This window comes from Pseudonaja textilis, chromosome Z, assembly GCF_049901715.1.
Source record: "Pseudonaja textilis isolate UNSWEBS1 chromosome Z, rPseTex1.2, whole genome shotgun sequence".
Lineage (NCBI taxonomy): Eukaryota > Metazoa > Chordata > Lepidosauria > Squamata > Elapidae > Pseudonaja > Pseudonaja textilis.
In genome coordinates, this window is record NC_142008.1 from 36722026 (window position 1) to 36745118 (window position 23093).

Sequence of the window (23093 nt, forward strand, 5' to 3'; positions counted from 1 at the left end):
CCCAAATTTGGCAACTTTAAGACTTGTGGACTTCAAAATGTGTTTCTTCACTCTAACGAAGGATTCTGCACTCTTTTTCTGCTGTACTCAATTTCTCTCAATTTAAATTGGGGTTTCACATTAATGATCAGTCTTCAAGCTGCAAATATCTGAATGACCACTAGCTGACAGCAAATAGATAAGGTAGAATCTTAAAAGTGTAGAACACAGACTATGAAAGCTGGATTACCAATAAAGCTGATTTTTTTTAAATGCCTTTGACTTTGATTCAAGACCATCTCACAAAAATTCTAGTATTTTGATTTCTCTAGCGAAGTGCTTTTAATGATGAGGTATGAGTGTGCACTTAGCTCACTTCACAACATATTAAAGATCTGGAAATCCAAAAAGATAGGGCTGATTTTCCCAAAAATATTTATTTGAGCAAACTCCCCTTTTAAAACAAACAAACAAGCATGCATGCATACATGCATACATACATACATACATACATACATGTACATAATAACCATCCCCAAAATCCAAAAGACAGTAATCATAGCACACTGCAACACACTTCCTACAGCAGTTTTGGTGGGCAGATACCAAAAAGTACCATACAAACTGAGATTGGGTCCCTGTGAATGTAAAACTTTTGCTCATGTCCTGCTACACTATATCTTCAATAAAGACTCACAGGATCAATTTATAACACCTTACCTAATAAATAATCTGGGAAATGTTTTTTTTTGTTCAACTACTATTATCAGATCAATATGAAGTTATTTCTCAATGTAGCCAAATTCTGTAATGCTGTATATAAAATTAGGCAAACTTTAAAAGCCCACTGTTAATTCATCACAAATTTCAATATATTATTCTGTTTTGTATTTACACAGCTCATAGAATTGCTTTCAGTTAAGAGGTATCAACTTAGAAAGAGATCAGCCAATTCAGAAATTCATGGTGACCAGTTCAGATGCAATGCAAGTGAATGAAGGTGCAAGAAGAAATTATATTTAGTTAAAATAAGAAATACACTGTTACCTGCAAAGCCCCATCAGAGACATTCTATCTTTTATCAGAGCTGCAGCTTGTAACAGAAAAACGTTTCTGAGGGCTCTTCCAGCACACAAGGCATCCTCTTCATAACTCTAAAGGAAGATAAATTGGACAAGACAATATTTTTTTGTAGTTTGCACAGTTACATATAGCATTACAACTACATGAAAGCTGCAAGACACAGCAAACTAGTACAGCACAATTTCATTAACCTTTTAAAATATGGTTTTAGTTAGCAGTAATATTAAAAACTAGCTCTATATACTCATGCTTTACTACAAAATTATGTAGTCAGACTTAGTTTTTAGGGAGGAAATAGGTGGGAAATTGTGCCTCTGCCTACCAGCATCCATTTGTATTCATCTGGCTGGTGTCCTGACAGTGTGTGAGAGAGTTGAGGGCTGTTTGGAAACTGAAATAGTATTTGCTGTGTGAGCAAAAAGGAGACAGCAAGAAGCCCAAGCATGGCTTAGCTCAACTGTTCTGTACTAAAGCTGCTTGGTGCTGTGAAACTGAAACTCCTCTCCTCTGCTTGTGTTTTGCGTTTGGAACAGATTTATTTTCTGGAGAGGGAGAGTACAACTCCTTAGCATCAGAGCTTGTTAATAATAATCTACAAAATACTAATGCTCTGGTAGTCATTTTAAAAAATCCTTTCTTAGTGAGCACCTAGAAGCCAAGAGGAATATATGTGCCAAATTTCAAGTTTGTAGTTCTGGAGATTTTGTGATGATGTGTGACTGGTATTTTGCTTTTATGTATAAATAGATACAAAATAAAAAATTCATTTCACACAGCAATTCTGGGCACAAAAATAAAGAGCTGTTAATACTGCTGCATTTAAACATTAAATTGCTCAAAACAAGGAAAGAATGTGATTGGAGTTTCTATAATAATACAAATATAGAAGCAATTGTAACAATACCTTAATAGGAGGATTTTCCTCATAAGGATTTGAAATTCTCCTAGACACATTCTGTAAATAAAAACAAGAAGTATAACAATAAGGAATAATTTAAAGCAACTACGATAAATAAAAACATTTCTTACCAATCACTTGGCACTGATATTTTGCATATAGTGAGGTTCTTTTTGTAGCACTTTTTAAAATATAAGTTTAATTCTTCCCTAAATTCCAGTGACTTTTTGGGTCCCTTTAAATTGACAGGTTGTTATCAACACTTTTAAAATTAAAAATTCATTTACTTTTGTAAATAGCTCTTCATTATTACTTTATAATTACTTTAAATTAAGCATTACCTTAACGTGGTAAATGCTTCTACTTATCAATTAATCTAATTTTAGCAGTCTATTGTTTTAGATCCGCTTTTTTGTAAAGTAAAAAGATCATATGATTTTCTTTTTTTTTTCTTTTCTTTCCTCCTATCTAGGTTGCCAAAAGGAAGCTACCACTATTTCAAAGGACTGCTTAAGATAATGTCTTTGCTAATAGATTTTAGTCACCATGTTGTTATTAGGACAATTAGGACTAGAACTTCTATCGCTAAGTAATGCAGTCCTAAAACATGTCATCATGTGATCGCATAACTTAACAACAGCAATCTGGGTACTTCCTGTTATCATGATTAAAGTGAGAACTAACATAACTGCAATGTGGGAAGAGACACTGAAACTGCATTCCAGACAAGCAAGCCTATAGGTGAAAGCTACAGGCAGGTGGGTGCTGTTGCTGGGGCTACAGAATGCAGGCAAATAGGTGTTGTAGGTAGGCATTACAGAGGGAGGGCAGGAAATAGGAAGTATAGGCAGAGGGTACTAGAGAGTACAAGATCCCCAGGAGAAAAATGTTCTGACCCAGCTCCCCAAACACAACAAACCCTCTGTAGTGAACTCAAAGATTCCTTTATTAGAAGTGCCAGCAAAAAGTTTATCTCTCAACGCAGGCTAACAAATCCAGCCGGAAGATGAATAGTTGTCTGCCATATCTATTCATCTCCACCCGCTGCCTTTTATCCCCAGAGCTAGTTTTCTGTACCCTGTACAGAGATGGATTTATAAACTGTACAGATGCAGATAGATAACTTAACAAGATGTCCATAACAAAGTACATTTATTGGTTCATCAGATATCCTCATCTTCATCACATTTGTGACGAAGTTCTTCTTTAATGACTAATCCTTTGTATATCTGCCTTGTAGTAAAAGATGGTTATCTCCTAACCCATCTCATAGTGATAGAAAGCAGCTGCCATGAATTAGTGAGTACAGTCAAAGTGAGGAAAAACTCCCCCAACCCATTGAGGGTCAAATTAGTGACCAATTGGGATTACAGATGTGGCCACGTGACATGAACTACATTTCCCAAAATACCTTTAACCATGATGCATTCCCTTAAGGGGACAGCTCATAATTCTTTTTTTTTTTTTGTGAGTCTGTAAGGATCATTTCTCTTCGTCATATCCATTTCCCATAGTAATATGGGAAAAAACAAGAAGGGGAAAAGGGAACTTTCTGCGGCATGTAACGAAATGATGAAAGAGTTAAATTTAAAAGATTTATGGAGGGAACTGATGCGTTGCGGGTCCCGCTACCGGGATGAGTTAGTCAGCTGACGACCTGCACCCGGGCAGACTGTCCGGGTGGGCTCCTCTTAGCGGCAAAGATGACAGCGACACAAAGGTTTCTTTTGGTGAGAGGAAGCCCAGATGGTACTACACGCACCTCTCTTTATTATGCAGCAAGCGGGGGGGTTATGTTACACATGAGGAAGTTAGACAGGAATAGGGAATATTGCCATATATGGCTACACCTTATGCTATAGCCAATTCACGTTTTGCACGTTGCTGTTCCACAATGTCGCCCTATATGTGTATTGTACGTGTATTGGGTTTTCTGTGTATGTGACTTCCTACTGATGTGTCATGATATTGCAACATCTCCTGTTTTTATTATTTTGAGACCTCTCTATCCTTATGCTGCAAGATCTAGTCCTCCTCCGAGTCCAAGTCCTGCCGGCATATTAGAATGCGAGGGCCGTCTCCTTTTTCTGGGTATTCATCTTCGTTCTCCTCCGAGTCCGAAGTGAATGCCAGTAGAGACCTTTTTTCTGCTGGAGTGTTGATCTCGGACCTTATTCTTACAAGCATGTTTATGTTGGTAATCTCAGTATCAATAATGGCCAGTCGTTTTTTGAGGAATTGCATTATTTTCCCGAATATACAAGGGCCCATGGCGCACAGCAATAGGAGCAATATTAATGGTCCGGCAATTGAAGAAAGAAGTGTTGTGAGCCATGGGGAGAAATTAAACATGTTATGATACTAAGAGTTACCTGCTTCTCTTTCCCTTTTGCATATTTCCAGCCGCTCTTTTAGTTTATCTAATGAATCTTGTACTAAGCCGGTATGATCGGCATAGATACAACATTCTTCTTTTAATGCTACACATAGCCCTCCTTCTTTTAAAAACAACAAATCAAGGCCCCTTCGATTCTGCAAAACGACTTCTGATAAGGATGTAAGAGATGTTTTAAGGTGAGAAATAGACTGTTCGAGAAGTTCGAGATCTTTCTCTATATCAGCACGCAGAGTTTGGTATTGATTATTACTAACTGCTAGACCGGCAATTCCCGTAGCAGCACCTGTAGCTCCTAGTCCTAGCAATACAGCAAGGGTAAGGGTGGTGACTACCTCTCTCTTAGGACGAGCAAAATTGGTGTTATCCTGCAGAAAAGTTTGGCCGGAGTGGTAAGTTATTTTTGGGACTATCGAAACAAGAACACAGTAACCATTCCTTTGAGTGATGGTGGGGCCGTGAGCACAAGCGGTGAGGCCAGTGTCACAGGCCCACCATGAATTGTTGTCCGGAACAAAATACAAGTTCTGAAAAACAGCAGTGAAATTCCCTCCGGTATTCCAAAGTGCTCTTGAAGTACCATTGAGCCATAAGTAAGTCTGGTTACAATGATGACTTGTGATGTTAGGTACATTTCCCAGGCAGTATCCTGTCCCTATAATGTTACCAATGGTTTGAGTACCTTGTGACCAGCGACAAGATGAAGGTGAGTTTTGGGCAGTGAAATTGGTGGTGCTACCGACGGCCTCATAGTAAGGGGGGCCTGCGTTAAGACACAGCCAACAATCATTGGTAATTGCAGGGTTGCTGGCATTGAGGAGGAGGTTACTAGAGTTTATTAACCATAGCAAAGGTTGAGGAACTGTATGGCCTGGATGATATTCTACCAGGGATATGTTTCTATTGGGACCTACTTGGATAGCGGGCCGCTCAATGACGAGTTTTATGGTAAAGGTATTGCCATAGTCGTACCCATCAGCATAGATCCGGATTCCCCAGGTAAAACCTGCCTCCCACCGCGTAGTCAGCCTTTTCCCTCCTGCTGAAAACAAAATATACATGGGATTACATGGAATCCATGTGCCCCCTGAGGGGCAAATGGCTTGATGCCAAGAACCATTTTGGAAGGCAAAGATATAATCGTCTTTGATCGGTGGCGACCAGGAGATAGAACCGGTGGAGAGACATGACCAAGCGGCACAGAAGGCGTCTGCGGGGCCTTCGCAAACGCGAATATTCTCGCGAGTCTGCTTATGTCCGGGGCAAATATAAAATCGATAGCGATGGACGAATCCCGGAGAAGGTGTGGGTATCTCGGTCGTGCTGATGTAGGCGGTGAGGCCTACCAATATTTGTCCGACATCAGCTTTGAGGGTAGGCCACCAGGTGTATGGGTGAGTGGTGTTGCTAATGGAGAATAAGACGCGATCATAGGCATCATATATTGTCCAAGTTTGTTTCACTGGCTGATGTAGATTGAGGGGGTTTGCAGGCAATGTTTGTAGGAAAAAGGAAGAAAATAATGCAGTGAGGAAGAAGAGGCAGTTATTCATCATGGAGCTTCAGCCAGTGGAGATCCAGAGGGTCTGCGTTGGGTTGTGGCTGATCAGGTGGGGAGGTGTGGCAAGGGCGCACACAGCGACCAGGAATCCAGAGAACTTTTTCAGGTAACTGAATTGCAGTGTAGCCTCGCCCCCAGGTGATAAGTTCAGCAGGACCCTTCCAAGCTGGATCTGGGAGTTGCCTGTAATAGACAAGTGGTCTTGCAGTGGGGAGAGAGGGTTTAGTGAAATGACGAGACATAGCAGACGAGGGAGGGTTTCCAGTGAGGTTGAGGAAATTAAGAGTATACAAACAGACGTTTAACAGATATTGCAGTGTCAGGAGGTTGGGGGGACTAATCCCTTTTGACCCCGTGTACCGATCAAGGGCTTGTTTGAGCGTTTGGTTTGCCCTTTCTACAATAGCTTGCCCTTGGCTATTGAAAGGGATTCCAAATTTGTGGTTAATGGACCAATGATGACAAAACTCCGAAAAAGCGGAGCTTGTGTAGGCAGGTCCATTATCCATTTTTAATATTTTTGGACATCCCAACACTGAAAAGGTTCGAATACAGTGGTTGATTACCTGTTTTGCATTTTCGCCCCTTTGGGGCGTGGCCAATATGAATCCTGAATAAGTATCAATGGTAGCATGAAGATATTTCCATGGGGCAAAAGGAGGGTACTGAGTAACATCCATTTACCACGTATCGCACGCCTGAAGTCCCCTGGGGTTAACCCCTTGAGGGATAGCTTTCGCTTGGAGACTGCATGTGGGGCATTGTTGGATGATGGCAATTGCTTCAGCCATGGTAATGCCAAATTGTTTGACCAGAGCCTTTTTATTTTGGTGAAAATAAGCGTGAATTTCTCCTGCCGTTAAGGGGGCAGGTTGTGTTTGAGCAGCAAAAACCTGTTGGCAAGCAGTATCGGCTCTGACATTTCCCTCGGAGAGGTATCCCGGAAGGTGCTGGTGGCTCCGAATGTGAGCAATAAAAAAAGGGTGTTGACGAGCGGTAATGAGCTGCTGTAAGCAAGAAAACAGTTTTAAAAGGGAAGTCTCCATGGAGGGGGAAAGATAAGAGCCATATATGTGAGATACTACTTGAGTGACATACAAGCTATCAGAAATAAGATTGATTGGGATGTGAGAAAATTTTTCCAAGGCTAAGATGATGGCCGCTAATTCTGCTTTTTGAGCTGAGGTCTGAAGCGTTGTACGACAGGAATGCCATTGGCCATCTTCCAGCCAAGTACAGGCACCAATGGTCTTGGAACCATCAGTAAAGATGGTCAAAGCTTCAGAGAGAGGTTTTGTGGAGAGGGGTGAAGGAAAAGTGATGGGTATGGTCTTTATAATTTGAATGCGAGGATCAGCTGGCAGATGACATGATACTGATCCGACCCAATCAGCTAATGCGTATTGGAGATCCTCTGAATTTTGAAAGAGCTGTTCCCAAGTATGTAGTTTGAGGGGAACGTATACAGTGCTGGGTTCTATGCCCATGAGGGCTTTGAGACGTGTTCGGCCTTTTTGAATTAATAGGGCCATTTGCATGGGTTTTGTGGTGATTGTTGCACGAGGGGTGTGCGGTAAGTGCAACCATTCAATGATCGTAATACGCTTGCGGGAGGAGACTATTTGTAATAATATGGCTGTAAAAAGAGCACATGTTGGAAGGATGGCTAGAGAAACGGGTACATCTGGGTGTATGCGGTCAACCCACTGTTCTCTTAAAGCCAGGTTAATTTTGGTTAGGCAATCTTTCTGTTCTTTGGTTAGTGGAATTTTCTGGGCTGGTTGTTGACAGCCAGTAAGAGCTGAAAATAATGGGGAGAGGTCATTAGTAGAGATGGACAGGAAAGGTCTGGCCCAATTGATAGTACCCAAACACTGTTGGAGTTGCACCAGTGTGGGGCTAGGGGGAAGATTAATAAGAGGAAGATCTGGTGAAGCAGTAGCTCGTAAGAGTTTATGGCCTAAATATTGGAAGGGATAATGGGCTTGTATCTTCTCGGGCGCTACATGAAGTCCTGCAGTGGTGAGTTGCTGTGTGAGTTCAGGAATGGTTTTTTATACGGTGCCTTTTGGCCCTTCAGCTGCTATCAAAATGTCATCCATGTAATGATATACTAAAAATGAGGGGTGGCTTTCTCGAAAGGGGGTGAGAACCTGGTCTACATAGTATTGGCACATAGTTGGGCTATTCAGCATGCCCTGGGGTCAAACCTTCCACTGATATCTAGCGGTAGGTTTAGCATTGTTATATTCTGGCACCGTAAATGCAAACAAGAGGCGATCACTTTTATTCAAAGGTATAGAGAAAAAACAGTCCTTCAGATCAATTATAATGAGGTCATAATTATGAGGAATAATATTAGGATTGGGCAAGCCGCATTGTAATGCCCCCATGGGTTGGAGGATGGCATTAATGGCCCTTAGATCCTGAAGAAGCCTCCATTTCCCTGATTTCTTTTTTACGACAAAGACAGGAGTATTATAAGGACTTTGTGATGGTTCGAGGTGACCTAAAATAAGTTGTTCCTTGACTAAACCCTGTAAGGCTGATCGTTTTTCTACAGGTAGTGGCCATTGATCAATCCAGACTGGAGTTGAAGATTTGAGTTGAAGTTTGAGAGGGGTAAGAGTTGCCATTGGCTAAGGAATGGTTAGCGTGGCATGAAATTGAGAGAGAAGGTCCCGTCCCCACAGATTAACGTGAAGAGGAAGGATGACAGGTTGAATGTAAGCAGTAGTGGAGACGCCAGCAGAAGTGGCAGAAAGCCACTTAGAACTGACCTTTGCCGTTTGAACACCGCCGACTCCCCGGACAGAGGGGGATTCTTTGGTTGGCCAGGTAGGGGGCCACTCAGAGGTACGGATGACGGAAACGTCTGCGCCTGTATCAACCAACCCTGTAAAGAGACGACCATTTAATTGGACGGTCATCATGGGCTTATTTCCTTCCACTGGGCAATCCAAAGCTAACAAATCAGAGGGGGGAGGAAGAATGACAAGAGTAGCGACAATAGAACCCTTGGCCATTGAGAAGGGGCGGTCCCCTATGCAGGCCAGGGAAAGATTCGCTAAAGATTGATCATCATAGAGGAACGGGGCTGCCACCACTCCTTCAATAGTCAGGATGGAGTTAGGAATAATCAGCAAAGGGTGCTGTGAAGGGACAGGTAATGTTACGGTCAGCGGAAGGGTGACGACAGATCCAGGATCTTCATAGACAATGGATTCGGATAGAAGGACTGGCAAGGAAGTAGGTACAGCCTTTGGAGTGGGGCTAGCTGTTGGCCCCGAAACTAGTTTTCCGGCTGTTGCTGAGCCGGGCGGGGATTGGTGCGGCACTGGCTGGCCCAATGGAAACCGTTCAGCTGGCAGCGCGGGCACACAGTTTTTGGTTTGGAACCGGGGCTGGCCGCGCCACGAGGGCTCCGCCACCACCGGAGAGCACGCACACTGTGAACGAAAATGGCCAGGCTTCCCCAATTATAGCAATTTCCCTTCAGGCAAGAGGTGGACAAAGCAAGAGTAGAAGAAAGAACTGAAGCTAAAGCCGCAGTGCGGTGAGATTCCGTGCCTACTTCCTGACACGTGCGAATATAATCCGCAAGATTTTGAGTTGGCAAGGCTTGAAGGAGCTTGAGAATTTTCTGACAATCCACATTAGCATTAGCAACGGCTAAACGCATGAGAAGTTCGCTCTGAGTGGCAATATTATCCACCTGCCTGCTAATGGCATCTGTGAGACGATCAATAAAGGAGGTATAGGGTTCAGAGGGTCCTTGAAGGATAGAAGTAAAAGAGTGAGTAGGTTGCGAGGTGTTAGGGAGTCGCTTAAAGGCGTTTAGCGCAGCTTCCCTCATAATCGGGTACCCCCCCACTCCCATAGTGATCTCTTGCGCGGGGTTTTGCACCGTACCTTGGCATAAGAGATGATCGAGAGTAACTCCTGCTGGTAGTCCGGCTGCAGCAGCAGCGTTAATACCGAGGTGAAATTCATTGTGCCAGGTGGCAAGCCAAGCGGGAGAGAGAAGCATAGAAGCAATAGCTTTCCACTCTGAAGCGAGAACCAGATGATGCGTAGAAATGTTGGCTAAAAGTTGGCGGGTATACAGGGAGTCGATGCCTGTTGCAATATCATGACACATCAGTAGGAAGTCACGTACACAGACAACCCAATACACATATAGGGCGACACTATAGGAACAGCAATGTGTAAAACCTGAGTCAGCTAAGGATTAGCCATATATGGCAATGTTTCCTGTTCCTGTGTAAAACCTGAGTCAGCTAAGGATTAGCCATATATGGCAATGTTTCCTGTTCCTGTGTAAAACCTGAGTCAGCTAAGGATTAGCCATATATGGCAATGTTTGCTGTTCCTGTGTAAAACCTGAGTCAACTACAGCATAAGGATTAGCCATATATGGCAGTGTTTCCTCTTCCTGTCTAACCTCATGTGTAAACCCCCCGCTTGCTGCACAATAAAAGAGAGGTGCGTAGTACTATCTGTGCTTCCTCTCACCAAAAGAAACCTTTGTGTCGCTGTCATCTTTGCCATCAAGAGGAGCCCACCCAGACAGTCTGCCTGGGTGCAGGTCGTCAGCTGATTCATCCCGGCACTGGGACCCGCAACGCATCAGATGCCATACTTAGAAGCAGCGGTTTTTAATTCCTTTAACAAAGTCCACTCCAATGGGGTATAATGAGGGACAGGATTACCCCCGGCAGCGAGGGTTTGAAGAATCATAGGGAAACAAGAAAGATCATCCGCAGATAGCTTTCCTTCTGCCAAAGCTGATTGAAAGGCATTACAGATGGGAGGATCTGTCGCCGCGGCGGAAGGAGGCGATGGAGAAGAGGGGTTCGGAGAAGAGTCAAGGGGTGGGGTGGAGTAGGGCGGAGGTGCTGAGGCAGCAACAGGACAGAGTTCAGCGGAAGGTGGGTCTGGGGAAGACGGAATAGAATCATCAGGAAAGAGAATATTAAGGGCGGCCATAACGGCACGCCAAGAACAAATAATCTGAGGTGGAGCCCTGGGTGGTTCATGCATCCATTTCCCCATCCGTTCCCAAGAGGAACGTTTAAGAGTGCCTTCCGTGGGATACGCGGGGCAGTGTTGTTGGACATAACTCAAAAAGTCATTCAAATGCTTTGTTGACAGAGGATATACATTTGTGCCGTTAGCCTTCTGCAAATAATTTGCCTTCTTCACTAAAGCGAGAAGTTCATCCCTATGCTTGAGCTGAACTTGAGAAAGTGAGGAGCCCATACTTACAATGCACGAGCCTATTCCAGGTGTGTAGTACAGGAGTGAAGGAAGCGCCTTCCTAGACAAGAATCGCGCTTTGTCGGGGACGTATCACTGAGACGATCACGTCGGGGTCCCCCGTTGATGCGTTGCGGGTCCCGCTACCGGGATGAGTTAGTCAGCTGACGACCTGCACCCGGGCAGACTGTCCGGGCGGGCTCCTCTTAGCGGCAAAGATGACAGAGACACAAAGGTTTCTTTCAGTGAGAGGAAGCCCAGATGGTACTATGCACCTCTCTTTTATTATGCAGCAAGCAGGGGGGGGGGTTATGTTACACATGAGGAAGTTAGACAGGAATAGGGAATATTGCCATATATGGCTACACCTTATGCTATAGCCAATTCACGTTTTGCACGTTGCTGTTCCACAATGTCGCCCTATATGTGTATTGTATGTGTATTGGGTTTTCTGTGTACGTGACTTCCTACTGATGTGTCATGATATTGCAACAGGGAACGGAACCTGGAAGAGAAACAATTTACATACTATTCCAATCCATATAAGACTTGGACTAGAATAGATATGGCTTGGATGGATTTGGATTTGGCTAATGAAATAAAAGAAATTAAAATCCTACCAAATGAATGGGCTGACCACAACCCAATACAGCTAATTTGGAGAGACAGGAGAGGAATAAAAAAAAGATGGACACTAAATACCCAAATAGTAAATGAAGAAGAGTATATCAATAAGCTGAAAGAGGAGCTAAACTATTTCCTAAAAGATAATAATAATGAAACAACTTCAAAACAGAATATTTGGGATACTATGAAAGCAATTATAACAGGTACAACAATTTCCTATAATGCTATGAGAAACAAGAGAACTTATGCCCGACAAAACGTATTACAAAAACAAATCAAAGACTTAGAAATACAATTACAAAAAACCCCTAAGATCCAAGGAATACTAAACCAGTTAATATTAGCCAAACATAAGCTGAATTTAATTGAACAAGATAAAATAGAAGTTAGTTTGAGAAGGTCCAAACAAAATTATTTTGAACATGCTAATAGACCAGGAAGATGGCTATCTTATAAACTTAAAAAAGAAAAAGAAAAGAGACTGATACACCAACTAATAGACGAGAAAGGCATACCACAACATGAGATTGAGAAGAAAAAGGATATTATATTAAACTATTTTCAAAGATTATATAAAAAGAAGAAATCAATGAAGACAAAATAAGAACTTATCTGGAGAATACGAATGATAAAACAATAGGGAAGGAGAGAAAGAATTATTAAATAAGGATATTACATGGTCTGAGTTGAAATCTGCAATGGAGAACCAAAGTAATAATAAATCCCCTGGTCCAGATGGGATTCCAGTAAAATTGTACAAAGCTACAATAGAGTTAGTAGGGCCACTGATGCTGGAAGTGTTTAATGAAATACTTTTGGCAGCCAAAATGCCAGACTCATGGAGGGGGGCGTTGATTTCATTAATTCTGAAGGAGGATGTAGATGCCCGATATATCAACAATTATAGACCAATTTCACTTTTAAACGCTGATTATAAATTATTTACCTCAATTATAGCGAATAGAGTAAAACAAGTTTTAAATTTATACATTCATGAAGATCAAAATGGTTTCCTTCCGTCCCGCCAAATCAAAAATAATCTACGAACCATTATTGACGTCTTAGAATATTATGAAGTTCATCCAGAGAAACAATTTGCACTCATGTTTTTAGATGCTGAGAAAGCATTTGATAATCTACATTGGCACTTTTTAATACAAAAATCTATAACATGAGTCTGGGCACTAAATTCGAGAACATTATCACAACAATTTACAACACCCAACAGGCCAACATACTAATTAATGGTGAACAAACAGGCCCATTAAACATTGAAAAGGGCGTCAGCCAGGGTTGCCCCCTCTCACCCCTCCTATTTGTACTTGCTTTAGAATCACTGTTAACGCGGATAAGACAAAACTCTGAAATCCAAGGAGTAAGGGTCAAAGCAGAGGAATATAAACTACAGGCGTTCGCAGACGATATGGTTTTCTTCCTAGAGGAACCCATGGAAAAAGGACATAACCTAATAAAAGAACTAGATCAATTTGGTTCAGTAGCAGGATTAAAGATCAATAGAAATAAGACAAAATTAATGACTAAAAATCTAACAGAGAATCAGAGGAAAGAATTAGAAAAAACCATAGGGATACAGGCAACAAAAAAGGTCAAATATTTAGGCATATGGTTAACACCACATAGTAAATCGCCCAAAGAGAATAATTACAATAAACTATTACAGCAAATTAAGAAAGACCTAGAATCCTGGAATAAGCTGCAGCTTTCTCTACTGGGCAGGATTGCCACGATCAAAATGTACATCCTACCAAAATTCCTTTACTTATTCCAGACAATCCCAATTAAATTACCAAAAAATTTTTTTGAAGATATAAATAAGGTAACACTTACATTTATTTGGCAAGGGAAAAAAGCTAGAATCAATATTAAGGCTTTACAAGATGCAAAAAGTAGAGGGGGGGCTAGCGCTCCCAAATTGGAAATTATATTATTGGGCAGCCAACTTATTATGGTTAAAAGACTGGGTTAATTTACTCAATAAAAGAACCTTAGCCTTAGAAGGGCACGATCTTCAGAGAGGGTGGCATGCATTTCTATGGGAAGTGGGGAAAACTAAACAGTCGTATTTTCATAGACACCTTATTAGAGATTCATTATTAACTAATTGGAAAAAAATATGCAAAAAACATTATTTAAAAATTCCGATTTGGCTTTCAACAATGGAGGCAATGGTTCATCCCAACAATTTGGATATAACAAAAATGACTAAATATAAAGATTTATTAGACCCTCTAGGAAAATTAAGAACTCGACAGGATTTACAGGAACAGGGATTTAAAATTGACCAGTGGTTATATATACAAATCCATAGCAGATACAAACAAGATATCAAAGAATTTGGAATCTATAGCAAATTACAATATTTAGATAAAATCTTATTAGGATCAAATAAAAAGAATATTTCCAAAAAAAAATTGTTCATAATTCCTAAGTAACTATCCAATTCCCATAGACTGGCTGGGACAGCACATTCCCCACCTGGAATTGTAAATTCCACTATTAAAGGAAGAGAAAAAAAATTAACTATAAACTAAGATAAGCAGTAGACAGTAATACCATGAATAGCAGATAACTACATTGCTCAAAAAAATAAAGGGAACACTTAAACAACACAATGTAACTCCAAGTCAATCACACTTCTGTGAAATCAAACTGGCCACTTAGGTAGCAACACTGATTGACAATCAATTTCACATGCTGTTGTGCAAATGGAATAAACAACAGGTTGAAAGAATAGGCAGTTAGCAAGACATCCCCAATAAAGGAGTGGTTCTGCAGGTGGTGACCACAGACCACTTCTCAGTTCCTATGCTTTCTGGCTGATGGTTTGGTCACTTTTGAATGCTGGTGGTGCTTTCACTCTAGTGGTAGCATGATACAGAGTCTACAACCCACACAAGTGGTTCAGGTAGTGCAGCTCATCCAGGATGGCACATAAATGCAAGCTGTGGCAAAAAGGGTTGCTGTGTCTGTCAGTGTAGTGTCCAGAGCATGGAGGCACTACCAGGAGACAGGCCAGTACATCAGGAGACGTGGAGGAGGCCGTAGGAGGGCAACAACCCAGCATCAGGACTGCTACCTCTGCCTTTGTACAAGGAGGGACAGGAGGAGCACTGCCAGAGCCCTGCAAAATGACCTCCAGCGGGCCACAAATGTGCATGTGGCTGCTCAAACGGTCAGAAACAGACTCCATGAGGGTGGCATGAGGGCCCAACGTCCACAGGTGGGGGTTGTGCTTACAGCCCAACATTGTGCAGGATGTTTGGCATTTGCCAGAGAACACCAAGATTGGCAAATTCGCCACTGGCACTGTGTTCTTCACAGATGAAAGCAGGTTCACATTGAGCACATGTGACAGATGTGACGGGGTCTGGAGATGCTGTGGAGAACATTCTGCTGCCTGCAACATCCTCCAGCATCACCGGCTTGGCAGTGGGTCAGTAATGGTGTGGGGTGGCATTTCTTTAGGGGGCCGCACAGCCCTCCATGTGCTTGCTAGAGGTAGCCTGACTGCCATTAGGTACTGAGATGAGATCCTCAGACCCCTTGTCAGTGCATTGCGGTTGGCCCTGGGTTCCTCCTAATGCATGACAATGCTAGACCTCATGTGGCTGGAGTGTGTCAGCAGTTCCTGCAACACAAAGGCATTGATGCTATGGACTGGCCCACCTGTTCCCCAGACCTGAATCCAATTGAGCACATCTGGGGCATCATATCTCGCTCCATCCACCAAAGCCACATTGCACCACAGACTGTCCAGGAGTTGGGGGATGCTTTAGTCCAGATGTGGAAGGAGATTCCTCAGGAGACCATCTGCCATCTCATCAGGAGCATGCCGAGGCATTGTAGGGAGATCATACAGGGACGTGGAGGCCACACACACTACTGAGCCTCATTTTGACTTGTTTTAAGGACATTACATCAAAGTTGGATCAGCCTGTAGTGTTTTTATCCACTTTAATTTTGAGTGTAACTCCAAATCCAGACCTCCATGGGTTGCTAAATTTGATTTCCATTGATAATTTTTGTGTGATTTTGTTGTCAGCACATTCAACTATGCGATGAACAAAGCGTTTAATAAGAATATTTCATTCATTCAAATCTAGGATGTCTTATTTTTGTGTTCCCTTTATTTTTTTGAGCAGTGTATATAACTAAGATAAACAGTTAGCTATGTAACTAAGAAAAACAGTAAACATTAATAAAGCATCAAACAAAGCAAAGCATGAAAAGCTTGAGGTTCAATCTTCAAATTCAGCCTTTTTCCACAGCAGCACAAGGTCGGTGATTGGTCTGGTGTAGAACTTCGTAGTGAAAGTCCGCTGGTCACATGAGGAGTCTAACGACTTCACTTTCAGGGCCTTGACTTTGTGGATTACCCCATCAGAGCTGGGCAGGGTTTGATGCACAAGTCCCATAGGCCACGCGTTGCGATGCACATCCTTGTCTTTCAGCAAGACAAGGTCTCCCTCTTTGAGGTTCGGTTCTTTGGTCTTCCATTTATGGTGATCTTGTAGGGCAGACAAGTACTCTTGCTTCCAACGGTTCCAAAAGGTGTTGGCGAGCTGTTGAACTTGTCTCCATTGTTGTTTGTATAAGTCCTTAGAATCAAAGTTCCCTAACGGTGCGGGCCAATCACCCATCTTCTAAGTTAGCAAGGCAGCTGGAGTGAGAATAGTCAGATTCTCAGGATCTGAAGAGACCAGAACTAAAGGTCAACCATTTATGATGGCTGCAACTTCTGCCATAAGGGTAGACAGAGTCTCATGTGTCAGTTTAGGTGCTTTCGCCAGCATCGAATCAAGGATCCGACGAGCTATTCCAATCATGCGTTCCCACGCTTCTCCCATGTGAGATGCGTGGGGAGGATTTAATATCTATGTGCATTTGTTAGCTTTAAGGTAGCCGTCGAATGGCGAGTCAGGGCGAATGCTATCTTCAATTTGTAGTTCTTTACAAGTACCTACAAAGTTCATTCCACAGTCAAATCTGAATAGCTTGACTTGGCCTCTGTGGGCTTGAAACCTTCTCAGGGCATTGATGAAGCAAGAGGCATCCATAGATTTGATGACTTTGATATGGACCGTTCGAATACTGAGGCATGTGAAGAGTACTGCCCATCATTTGCTGTTAGCTTAACCACCCCTGGTCCATTGGGCATACATATACCAAGGGCTGAATACATCAAGGCCTACAATGGTGAACAGTGGTTCAGAGCTCAAGTGCTCAGGTGGTAGGTCAGCCATCATCTGGTGTTGAGTCTGGCCTCGTTGCTTGAGACAACGGAAGCAAGACTGCAGAACAATTGAAATACATCTTTTGGCGCCTACGATCCAGAGTCCACTCTCTCTGAGGGCACCTTCTGTGAAGTGTCGACCTTGATAGATTAATTCGTGGTGGTGTTGTACTAACAGCCTTGTTACATGATGATTGACCGGAAGGATGATGGGGTGCTTGCTTGGTGGGTCTATTTCTGCTTTGTGTAGGCGACCTCCTACTCACAGTACCTCCTAGTTGTCGAGGTAGGGGTTCAGTCTCAGAAGTGGACTAGATTGTAGCATGGGCTTCCCCACACTCAGGCAGCCGTATTCCGATCGATATGCATCTTGTTGTACACTCGTCAATATTCATCTCTCAGCATGAGTACAGTGGTCTGGAAAGTACGACTTGAAGCCTTTCTGGTGACCAAGGAGACAGACGACTGTGTGGACGAGCAGTTATTCCCAGTACGAGAAGTTTCCATTGGGAGAATTGTTTAAAGCAAGCTGGTTTTAAGGGACCTATCTTCTCGTGTTGGAACATCGTTGCTAGGCAGACAACCGGTTCAACCTTCTTGACTAGGGGTTGAATGTCACCATCATTATCTGGATCTAGGAGTTCATACAAATCAGGTGTGCCTGGCTTCAAGGCGTCTGTACACCGCAAGAACCCGGGGCCTTTTAGCCAGGTAGAAGTTGATAACTGTGATGCAGGAATAGACCTTGTCACATGATCTGCAGGGTTCTGATTCATTGGAACATATCGCCACTGCAACTGGTTTAGAAGATCTCCTGATCCGCTCAACTCTGTTGCTCACGATAGACATAGAAGCATCTACTCTCATTGTAGATATAACCCAGTACCACTCTGCTGTCTGTATAGAAGGTGGTGGGTTCTAAGGGAAGACCTATCATCTTCGTTATTGTGTCTGATAGTTCTGCTGCCAGCACCGCTCCACAAAGTTCCACCCGCAGTATAGTATGAACTTTTTGCAGTGCTAGCTTTGCCCTTCCCATGACAAATCCGACATATACGTTGTTCTCTCTGCCGTAGACTTTGAGGTATGCCACAGCTGCTACTGCCTTTGTTGAGGCATCTGAAACAACAGCGGCAGCAGTGGCGGGAACCATGGAAGTTACAGAGGTGGCTCCCCCACCCGAGAAGCAGCTGAAATGCTTCCATGGTTCCCGCCGCTGCTGCTGCTATTGTTGGAGATGGCACTGGCAAGAGAGGGACAGCTGCAGCTTGGCCTGGGCGCTTGGAATGCAGGAATGGGCTGCGCACCGGGACTTTTGGAGTTCAGGCAAAGTGAGAAAAAACTCCCCCAACCCATCGAGGGTCAAATTAGTGACCAATTGGGATTATAGATGTGGCCATGTGACATGAACTACATTTCCCAGGATACCTCTAACTACATTTACCATTCCCTTAAGGGTGATAGCTCGTAATTCCTAAGTAACTATCCAATTCCCATAGACTGGCTGGGACAGCACAGCTAGGGTGGGACTTTGTTAGCAGTGGTGGCTCTTCCTTCCCAAGGATCAGCCCACACATTTCCACTGCTCTCCTCTTCTCTGCCTTCTACACATTCACGTGTCAGGCACTGGACCCAGCTGTTCCTTCTCTTCCTCATCAGTCACCTCCAATCCAAGTTGGATGGTCTAAGAATCTTTTTAGTAGCCTGCAGCCTGCCAATTTGATAATGACTAGTGCTAGTCTAAATTCATTTTATATTAGAAGAGATTCTTCTAAATAAGGAATCATCTTTTTCAAAATAAGATGTTGACAGGTCTACTGTTCTATGGTACTGTTCTACTGTACAAAGTTTCATTATATTCCTGAAATTTATGCATAAGCTTTCATGAATATAATTTTTCTCCGTGCAGTACAGTGGTTTACGTTTATACAAAATAATTTCCCATTTATTCTTTTACAGATTACTAGTTCCATTAAGGTCTTGAATCCCAATTAGTATCCTGGCAATTTCTTACAAGAGTAAGAATACATTCCTATTAAAACTCTTTCCAGGAGTGTTCTTTGATCAGAACAAAATAAAAATAAGGGAAAAGAGATATGGCTGTGCAACAGCTTAGATCATGGCTACCTATGTATGTTTTAGATTTATTAATAATATTTCAAGCCAAATATAATCAACAGAAGCTTACAATTACATCCAGATTCAGAAGGAAGGATCAAGGCACAAATTTCCTCACATTTTTTCCACTGAAAGAAAAAGTTGTTCTGGAAAAAATGTACCTTCTGGAGTACTTTCTTATATTCGTTACTGTAGTGCAATAATGAATACCAGAAAATAATCTTTCCCACCAATCTGATAAGACTCTTTCCATATATTCATGTATGGCATCATTTTAGAGATAATGAAAACTGTACCATCGCCTGTGTTCCTTTCTCCACTGTCTATGCTTATTGGATAAAGGAATGTCCGGAAATTAACCCCAAACCCCCTATGTTTATAGCTCTTTGTCATGTGGATGGGCAATCACATATCATTCATGTGAGCAAATAATATTCAAAGAAAATGTTTACCTTATATCACAGTGCAGTCAAATAACTCTTATGTATACAGAAACATACAGGCTTGTAAGAGAACTTGACAGAACATTAAATAGTGAAATACTGTCAAATAAGAATGAATGGACAAAATTTGAATGGACAAAAAAACTCTGGCTCAATCCTAACATGACCATTTGGTTCTCTAGGGGTCAGGGATATTACCATTCTTGATCTTGGATCAGGCTACATCTTCCACATTCAACACTGTTGGGCAACTTGCTACGGGCCTACCTTGTAAAATATTATCCCCTCCCTGAAGTGAGGCTAACCCAAAGCCTGCTGTTTATACCTCTCAAGGCCTGGCTTTGTCACCAGGCCTTGGTGTCTCAGGGGATCAGTGAAATGATAATTCCATCATGGTGATTGATAATTACTTTCTCCTGTGCTGTACCATTTCTATTTTTTTAATGTTTGTGTGAAATTTTTACAATGACTATTTTTATGTATTGTTTTAATTCATTGTTGAATGCCACTCGAATTTATTTTTGTGAGATGGGCAGCTATATAATTGTAATAAATAAATAAATAAATAATTGGGGGTCCTTTTGGACTTGCAGCTACTGCTGAAAGATAGGTGAAAGCTGTGGCCAGGTGGGCCTTGTCTAGGTTCTCCTGGAGTATCCTTTGCTCAGTTGAGAGGCTCTTCATATGTGGTCACCTAAAGACAGAATTATTGCCATACAATCTACATAGGGCGCCCTTGAAGATCACATGGAAGCTACCACTAGTTCAGAATGCTGCAACATGAAGAACAATGGTACCTGCTGGGTATTACTATTGGTATATAAACTGCACTTGTTGCCAGGTTGGCTTTTGAGTGCAATTACAACTGCTTGTTATTAACTATGGGTACTCAGTTAATGACACTGAACAAGAGGTCTACAAAATTACAGCTATTCCACCACCCTCTTCTGAAGGATTTCTCAATCTAAATAGGAAACTTTTTTCAATTCTTAGTTTAATTAGAAATGCCTATTCAAACTGCTGACAGGAAACATCATTTTAGGAGATATCCTCCATTTTTCTTACAGGATAATCTTCTAATAATGCACAGTGCAACACATGCTTGCTACATCTAGGGGAGAAGGAAAAGATGTGGCTCCAGAGATTTGATTGTCCAAGTTCAATTTTAAATCTCAAGTTCAACTCTACATCCTCATTTTTGTCCAGAAATGTCAGGAAAACTACATCAGATCTAGAAAAAATATATGCTTACAACAGTTTGTTTAGTGACTGTTTGAAATTATGGCACTAAAAAAAAAAAGTCTATGACCATTTTTCACCCTTATGACTGTTGCAGCATCCCCATGGTCATGTGATTAAAATTCAGATGCTTGGCTGGAATATCTCCTGCTGTCCTGTAACCACTTTTGCAACTGTTAAACAAGCAAAGTCAAAGGAAAAGCCAAATTCACTTAACAACTGCAGTAATTGACTTAATTGTGGCAAAACAAGGTTATGAAATTGGGCAAAACTCACTTAACAAACATCTCACTTAGCAACAAATGTTCGGCTCAAATGTGGTAGTAATCTAAGACTAACTATATGCGGCATACACAATTGTGGAGCAAAATACAAAACTAGTAATTAATAGCTTCAGGCTACTTCTGTACTAGGGATACTGACTGTACCAACCAGCTACAATTCCTAATTCTAGGTATGTTGCCCATATCCATGAATATTCTTTAATATTTGCATTAAAGCTTCTTCAAACTGGCCAACTCACATGCTTCTATGTGAGGCCTGGGTCTGATTAGGAAGACTAACCTTTGCAATGGATAGCCTTAGCAATTATATATAAAGTTAAATTGTAAATAAGTGAAAGATATCAATATATATATTGACTGATGTACCTCACAGATCAAGTGGCTTATTTTAGTGTAGATAGTTAACAGTAAATATTTCACTGAATCAAGAAATTGACTAGAAATGCTAAACTATATAGCCAGGTGAAACTTGTTACCCTGATAAATTGATTGAACTCTAAGGCTGTTTCAACTCTCCCAGCCCAAGCTTCAAGGCCATTCTTTTTTTTAAAAAAAATGTTACATTGTTGGATACAATCTATGTTTACTTAGGATACAATTTCATTGAATTCGGTGATGCATATAACCCACAGCTGCAAACCTTGCTGCTCTTGAGTGAACTATTATTCCCAAAGAACTGCATTATCTCTTCACATCTTCCCGGCAACATGGCCTCCATTCCAATTGCTGTCGCGGATGCCTAATTTCACAGAACTCAGGTCAATAGTCCCCTCCCCTCAAACATTACATGCTACACACATTACATGTTTGCACATCTCACGTGGATTAAAGCAGACTTCCCTTATGGCGGTTTAAAGGCTGGAATACGTCCCTCTTACTAGATATCATTACTGTCCATTCCTAATGCCAATTATTTTATTTTCGTAGTAGTTATGCATGAAATAGCAGGGTATCAATTGCGTGTCGGGGCTCTTTTTTAACTTTAAAAATAAGCAAAGTGCAAAATGCCTCACAGCACACATAAAAACGAGGGTTCTCCCTTGGATACCAAGTCACCCACCGGCTTGCTGAGGCCAAGCTCTGTTAACAGGGAGGAGAAAATTCTTGGGAGCACGCGGCCCCCGGCGTCGTTCACTCACCCGGCCTCCGCCGTCTGAGCGCTTTCTCCGCAGCGTGAGTCCACTCCGGAGGAGCGTCGGTAGTTCCCTCAGCCTCTGCCGCAACTGCACTTGCTGCTCCTGGCCTCTGGCGTCTGTGGCGTTACGGTCATGGAGCAGCGAGTCGGCCCTGTCACATGCAGGTTGCATCTTAACGGAGCTTCCAGCCATGCATGCTACTTGCCGGAGAAGCCTCCTCCCCCGCTGCTTCAATGCTTGTCCCCGGGCATGCACGACGCACACCTTTCTCTTGTTATGCAAAACACGACTTTCAGGCAAATGAATTGGCCACACCAGCAACAGTGGCGTCCTCCTCTTCCTTCTCCTCACGGGAATTGGGAAGGAAAAGAGAAAGAAACCCGCATATACACTGCTCTCCACCTGCCCGAAAATCAAATTGTGCGAGAAGGTCGGTTTCCCTAACCAAAATACTCAGGATAAGGCGTTTACCACTCAGGTGCAGATAATGCGCCAGGAACCCAATCTTTCTTATGGCCTCCACCTTTCGCTACTCTCGTGGCCCCTCCCCTTTTGACGCTGTTTTTCCTCAACTGCTATGACGGGAACAAACAAAAGTCAAAGGAAGGGGCTCGGAAGGAGCAGTGGTGTGCTGAATGTAGTACGATGTGGCTTCTTGGTGTGCTACTCTTCAGAATACACGTCTTCCCAGGAGAATTGCAAATAGTATTAACAGTCAGTAAAACCATAGCAGTACACAGATAAAAGTTACAAGAGTGGGTTTTCAGACTCTTAAGTATTTAGCTATTGTTTATTAAATGAAACACAACTATCAGGG

General features: G+C 42.3%; 1 protein-coding gene across 2 annotated transcripts in view; it reads right to left on the minus strand.

The window, feature by feature from the left end:
- Positions 1-22836, minus strand: part of RAPGEF5 (Rap guanine nucleotide exchange factor 5) — a 114437-nt gene extending 91601 nt beyond the window's left edge. For both annotated transcript variants that reach the window (XM_087916496.1, XM_026706384.2), the window contains exons 1-3: positions 22280-22836; positions 1967-2017; positions 1027-1133 (exon numbers count right to left, since the gene is read on the minus strand). In XM_087916496.1, coding sequence (XP_087772622.1) covers positions 1027-1133; positions 1967-2017; positions 22280-22468 — 347 coding nt within the window. In that variant the 5' untranslated portion in view covers positions 22469-22836. The remainder of the gene's footprint in view (positions 1-1026; positions 1134-1966; positions 2018-22279) is intronic.
- Between the last annotated feature and the right edge of the window lie 257 nt (positions 22837-23093).